Source organism: Borostomias antarcticus (assembly GCF_949987555.1).
Source record: "Borostomias antarcticus genome assembly, chromosome: 9".
NCBI lineage: Eukaryota > Metazoa > Chordata > Actinopteri > Stomiiformes > Stomiidae > Borostomias > Borostomias antarcticus.
In genome coordinates, this window is record NC_140242.1 from 27,209,923 (window position 1) to 27,217,005 (window position 7,083).

At 44.7% G+C, this 7,083-nt stretch overlaps 1 protein-coding gene across 1 annotated transcript in view; it reads right to left on the reverse strand.

Moving 5' to 3' along the window:
* Positions 1 to 223: 223 nt before the first annotated feature.
* The window catches only part of tspearb (thrombospondin-type laminin G domain and EAR repeats b), a gene marked incomplete at both ends in the record, with an annotated part of 17,148 nt that continues 10,288 nt past the window's right edge, over positions 224 to 7,083 (reverse strand). The window contains 5 exons of the mRNA XM_084442966.1: positions 224 to 377; positions 3,206 to 3,307; positions 3,420 to 3,598; positions 5,100 to 5,335; positions 6,531 to 6,720. Coding sequence (XP_084299092.1) covers positions 224 to 377; positions 3,206 to 3,307; positions 3,420 to 3,598; positions 5,100 to 5,335; positions 6,531 to 6,720 — 861 coding nt within the window. The remainder of the gene's footprint in view (positions 378 to 3,205; positions 3,308 to 3,419; positions 3,599 to 5,099; positions 5,336 to 6,530; positions 6,721 to 7,083) is intronic.

Below are 7,083 nucleotides of genomic sequence, written 5' to 3' on the forward strand. Positions count from 1 at the left end.
GTTGAGGTTGTTTTCAGGTGCAATAAATAAATTGAGCCTTCAAATGGAGTTGCTATGCAAAGCAAACCAGGAAACCGCTGTCTGAGTGAAGTTCACTAGCTTTGCAGTTCCACTGCTGCAGCAGCTCCCTCACAACAGACGTTCGACGAAGCTTTCAGCTCCCCTTTCTCTCGCTATCCTGCGCTGAAGTAGGACTTCAGAGTTTTCTCCAAGCCCCTCAGAGTCAGTAGGTCTTGAGCTTGAAGACTTTTGAAAGGGGAGTCGTGGCGCTGGAGTAGACCAGGAAGGAACCCTCAGTGGAGTTAAAGAACTCCCAGTCCCTGCAACCAATGGTGGGCAGGCTGTGCACGGGTACGAACCCCTCGTAGCCCTGCCATCTGGAAGAGGAACACCCACATCACCACGTTAGTCTATTTCTGGTTTCTTCTATAAGTAATCCAAGTAATCGTCGTTGATGTTAAAGTATGCAACAGATGCATCTACCACAGAAACGCACGTCTTGCCTTACGAGTGCCACACTTAACATGATAGTGTCTGTACAGTGGGGTCTGTGTGGAGCACTTACTGATCAAAGGGTACTAGCTACAGCCTGCCTGTATACTGTATAATACTGTTTATCTGAGGGTACTAGCTACATCCTACCTGTATACTGTATAATACTGTTTATCTGAGGATACTAGCTACATCCTACCTGTATACTGTATAATACTGTTTATCTGAGGATACTAGCTACATCCTACCTGTATATAACACTGTTTATCTGAGGTTACTAGCTAGAGCCTACATGTATATAACACTGTTTATCTGAGGGGACTAGCTACATCCTACCTGTATATAACACTGTTTATCTGAGGGGACTAGCTACATCCTACCTGTATATAACACTGTTTATCTGAGGGTACTAGCTACATCCTACCTGTATATAATACTGTTTATCTAAGGGGACTAGCTACATCCTACCTGTATATAACACTGTTTATCTGAGGGTACTAGCTACATCCTACCTGTATACTGTATAATACTGTTTATCTAAGGGGACTAGCTACATCCTACCTGTATATAACACTGTTTATCTGAGGGTACTAGCTACATCCTACCTGTATAACACTGTTTATCTGAGGGTACTAGCTACATCCTACCTGTATACTGTATAATACTGTTTATCTGAGGGGACTAGCTACATCCTACCTGTATACTGTATAATACTGTTTATCTGAGGGGACTAGCTACATCCTACCTGTATACTGTATAATACTGTTTATCTAAGGGGACTAGCTACATCCTACCTGTATATAATACTGTTTATCTAAGGGGACTAGCTACATCCTACCTGTATAATACTGTTTATCTGAGGGGACTAGCTACATCCTACCTGTATATAACACTGTTTATCTAAGGGGACTAGCTACATCCTACCTGTATATAATACTGTTTATCTAAGGGGACTAGCTACATCCTACCTGTATACTGTATACTACTGTTTATTTGAGGGTACTAGCTACATCCTACCTGTATAATACTGTTTATCTAAGGGGACTAGCTACATCCTACCTGTATACTGTATAATACTGTTTATCTGAGGGGACTAGCTACATCCTACCTGTATAATACTGTTTATCTGAGGGGACTAGCTACATCCTACCTGTATACTGTATAATACTGTTTATCTGAGGGGACTAGCTACATCCTACCTGTATACTGTATAATACTGTTTATCTGAGGGGACTAGCTACATCCTACCTGTATAATACTGTTTATCTAAGGGGACTAGCTACATCCTACCTGTATAATACTGTTTATCTAAGGGGACTAGCTACATCCTACCTGTATAATACTGTTTATCTAAGGGGACTAGCTACATCCTACCTGTATACTGTATAATACTGTTTATCTAAGGGGACTAGCTACATCCTACCTGTATACTGTATACTACTGTTTATTTGAGGGTACTAGCTACATCCTACCTGTATAATACTGTTTATCTAAGGGGACTAGCTACATCCTACCTGTATACTGTATAATACTGTTTATCTAAGGGGACTAGCTACATCCTACCTGTATAATACTGTTTATCTGAGGGTACTAGCTACATCCTACCTGTATACTGTATAATACTGTTTATCTGAGGGTACTAGCTACATCCTACCTGTATACTGTATAATACTGTTTATCTAAGGGGACTAGCTACATCCTACCTGTATAACACTGTTTATCTGAGGGTACTAGCTACATCCTACCTGTATAACACTGTTTATCTGAGGGTACTAGCTACATCCTACCTGTATACTGTATAATACTGTTTATCTGAGGGGACTAGCTACATCCTACCTGTATAACACTGTTTATCTGAGGGTACTAGCTACATCCTACCTGTATACTGTATAATACTGTTTATCTGAGGGTACTAGCTACATCCCACCTGTATACTGTATAATACTGTTTATCTGAGGGGACTAGCTACATCCTACCTGTATACTGTATAATACTGTTTATCTGAGGGGACTAGCTACATCCTACCTGTATACTGTATAATACTGTTTATCTGAGGGGACTAGCTACATCCTACCTGTATATAACACTGTTTATCTAAGGGGACTAGCTACATCCTACCTGTATATAATACTGTTTATCTGAGGGTACTAGCTACATCCTACCTGTATATAACACTGTTTATCTGAGGGGACTAGCTACATCCTACCTGTATACTGTATAATACTGTTTATCTGAGGGTACTAGCTACATCCTACCTGTATATAACACTGTTTATCTAAGGGGACTAGCTACATCCTACCTGTATATAATACTGTTTATCTGAGGGTACTAGCTACATCCTACCTGTATATAACACTGTTTATCTGAGGGGACTAGCTACATCCTACCTGTATACTGTATAATACTGTTTATCTAAGGGGACTAGCTACATCCTACCTGTATACTGTATAATACTGTTTATCTAAGGGGACTAGCTACATCCTACCTGTATACTGTATAATACTGTTTATCTGAGGATACTAGCTACATCCTACCTGTATACTGTATAATACTGTTTATCTGAGGGGACTAGCTACATCCTACCTGTATAATACTGTTTATCTGAGGGGACTAGCTACATCCTACCTGTATATAACACTGTTTATCTAAGGGGACTAGCTACATCCTACCTGTATATAACACTGTTTATCTGAGGGTACTAGCTACATCCTACCTGTATATAACACTGTTCAGAGAGTAGGAGTTTCCATCGTGAGAGTTGGCCACCACAAGGAACTTCTCCTCTCCCACTGTGAAAAACTCCCAGTCCACAGCACTGGCAAAACACAAACAAAAACAAATGAATCCACACGGCAGGAAATGCTTCGTGTGAAATGTCTGTGGTGGGAATCTATTAGGAAATGGTGTCAAGCGTTTGGTTTCCTAACCTGTTAGTAACAATGTCCTGGAACTTGATGAAGGTCTGCGTGATCATGTTGAGCTCGTAGATGGTGGAGTTGATGGTGTAGAGGCTCGGCCCTCTCTGGTTCAGCTTCTGACCGTTGGCCACAGCCAGGAAGTACCTGTCTCCAATCTGGAACATCTCCCAGTCTGTAGCCCCCATGGTCTGAGGAGAGAGAGGGGTCACGGTCAGGAAGACAGTACACACACACGCACATACACACACACACACACACACACACACACACACGCACACAGACACACAGAAACACACACACATGCACACGTGCACACACACACACACACACACACATACACACACACACACACACATGCACACACGCACACACACACACAGAAACACACACACACGCACATACACACGCACATACACACACACACACACACACACACATACACACACGCACACACACACACAGAAACACACGCACGCGCACGCACACGCACACACAAACACACACACACGCACACACACAGAAACACACACACACATACACATACACATGCACATACACACACATACACATACATACACATACACATACACACACACACACACACACACACACACACACAGAAACACACGGAAACACAAACACACACACACACAAACACACACACAAAAACACACACACAGAAACACACACACACACACAAACACACACAAACACACACAAACACACACACACACACATACACACGCACAAAAGCGCAGAGGAAAGCGTGATTGGGAGCAAGTGCAAGCAGTTAGCCAGTCATAGCGCTCAATGTCAGCTGTCTCAGCGCTCACTATCTGGCCCACCCCAGCGGACTTGTCAAAACAACAATGACTCCCTCTTTTTCTCTTCAAGCAGAACCAGCAGGCTGGAATTCCCCTCGCTAACACCAAACGTCTCTACTCTAAGATGGCTCTGTGACAGCTGGCTTGTACTCTGTTGATATGTACACAGGACAGGCTAAGTGATTTAAACTGCTGCTTAATCACTAATTACACCTTTCACAGCTTAGCTACTGTAGCAACTAGAGTTGTATTAACACATACAACTTTTGGCACTACTGTAAATTCATAACAGTCGATCCCTATTGCTGTAAGTTAGTGTTCTCCTGGAGAGCAGCAAGCAGCTGAGCCAGATAAAACAGTTTAAACCCCTCTGATAAAACAGTTGAAACTATGAATATAAATGATAATTCATGGAATGAGTAAGAGAGCTTCGCGGTCAGATAAGGGGTTAGCGTTCTGCTAAACGGCCGTATTGAACTGACTTATGGGCGTGACTGATTATCTAAGTGGCTGAATGTATGCGAGCGGGTGTGTGTGTGTGTGTGTGTGTGTGTGTGTTTGTGTGTGTGTGTGTGTGTGTGTGCAGTATGTCTGAGGTAACAGATGACGCCTGACAGCGAGAGGTGATGCGGATATTCCCAGTTCCCCTCGACACTTCCTCCCGAAGCCACAAGATAGGAAGCTCTCTCCTCCCCATTGGCTGATTCACTCACTGGGATTCCTTTATAGTGACAGCCCTGTCTGCCTGATAAGGGTTTACGTTCATCTTACTCAACTGTACTGAGCCGCATTTGGCACTGTAGGTTAGGATTTCTATAGATAGACCATAGATATATATAGGATGTGGAGATGCAGGCGGCCTCACCGTGATGTGCTGAAAGGGTTGGAACATGCCCCCCAGCCAGATGTAGATAGTGGAGTTGATGTGGGTGGAGACGCCGTTGAAAGTGTTGGCCACCACAAGAAAGTGGTACGGTCCCACGGTGAAGAACTCCCAGTCGTAGGCCCCGGACGTCTGCAGGGTCTGGTTCACCTCAAACACCTTGGTTCCCGGGTTCCACCGGTAGATCACACTGTCTATGTTGTGGTTGTTGTCCTCCCCTGTGGAATAAAACATACACGCACACACACACACACACACACACACACACACACACACACACACACACACACAAAGTGCATGCAATATAAACTAGAAATGGTGATTGGAGGGCACAGATCTCTGCCCATTAATGTATTTTGTGGCTCTGTGTGCGCGCACGTGCGTGCAAGCAAGACATCTTTGATATTGCTGCATTCATTAGATCGAGAGCTTTATGCCAGTCTAAACCCCTTGTCTCTGTAACCTTCCCACGTCGAGATATAGCCGTTTCACTTCCCACCCTTTGACAATGAATGGGGGGAATATTTTGTTCCTGAGCCTGTCCAAAAGATGAATGGAGGTGAATGGGCGGCCGTTTTGTTTTAATTTTTGGATCCAGTCCGTGATTCGGATCTGCTCCAAAATTGAATATGTTCTTAGTTGGCCCATGCTACACCCCTCCACCAAGTTTCATGAAAATTAGTCTGGTAGATTTTGTGTCAACCTGCTCGCAAACCAATAAACCAATAAACACGCGCCACCGAATACATTACCTCTCACCCTGCGCTGTCACTGGGGCAGAGGTATCTACAAAATAGAATAGAATAGAATAGAATAGAATCAGTGGCCAGCTGTTGGCTCCCTGGTGAGGGTGCTAAGTGAGTTCAGCCCCGTGTGTTGAGGTGACTTCCCCTACTCTGCTGTTTGGGCAGCGAGCCAGAGTCTGCAGGTGTACAGGCTGGCCTGCTGTAGGCCTGCTAGACCCTTAGATCCATGAAAAGCGTCTTTATGGCCCCTTTTGAGCTTTGATCAATGGGTGAAGCCCTCTAGAACTTCACAGGAGGGGAAGGGAGAGGCGCGCGCACACGCAGAAACACGGCAGGGCTGTAAACAGCCTCGGGAATTAAAACAAAAAACACCAAAAAAACTCAAGGTAATCTCTTTTCAAGCCACCATAAACACAAGAGTTAAACGATAAAGCCGTACACACTCATAGGAGGCACAGGGATGGCAGAAGCTTTCAGTTCTGTTCATGTACACGGATTTCAGGTTTACATCGTGGCGTGGAATCGTGTCAGGAACCTGTTTCTTTTGTTGCTGTTTTGGAACTTGTTTATGACTTACCACTATCTTATGATAGACATAAGGAGGCTCAATCTTAGGCCCCACACTAATATATGACCTTTATCAACACGTGTCCAGACAGTCACTCACCTCGTCTGTGATTGGCCACCGCCAGGAAGGTGTGGTTGTGAATGCGGAAGGCCTCCCAGTCCAGAGCGCTGTGTGTCTCCAGGGTCTGGTGCTTCAGGAACTTCCTCTTCCTGGGGCTCCACTTGTAGATGACGGACAGCTCCGGGCCCCCCTCCGTCTTCCCCATGGAGTTGGCCACCGCCAGGAACATCTGACACGTAAACATAGAGGTTATATCCAGGGTTAGACATGATAGGGTTGGGGTTAGGGTTAGGGTTAGGGCTAGGGCTAGGGCTAGGGCTAGGGCTAGGGCTAGGGCTAGGGCTAGGGCTAGGGCTAAGGCTAAGACTAGGGCTAGGGCTGAGGCTGGGGTTATATCCAGGGTTAGACATGATAGGGTTGGGGCAGGGCCGGCCCGAGGCATAGGCGAAATAGGCGGTCGCCTAGGGCGCCAAATGGCCAAGGGGCGCCTGGCCAAGGAGCACCAAAAAAAAAAAAAAAAATTATTTTTTATTTTTTTTAAAATAATTTCATTCCGTAATCCCTACTGTCTGTATTACGCTTCGCAATGCGA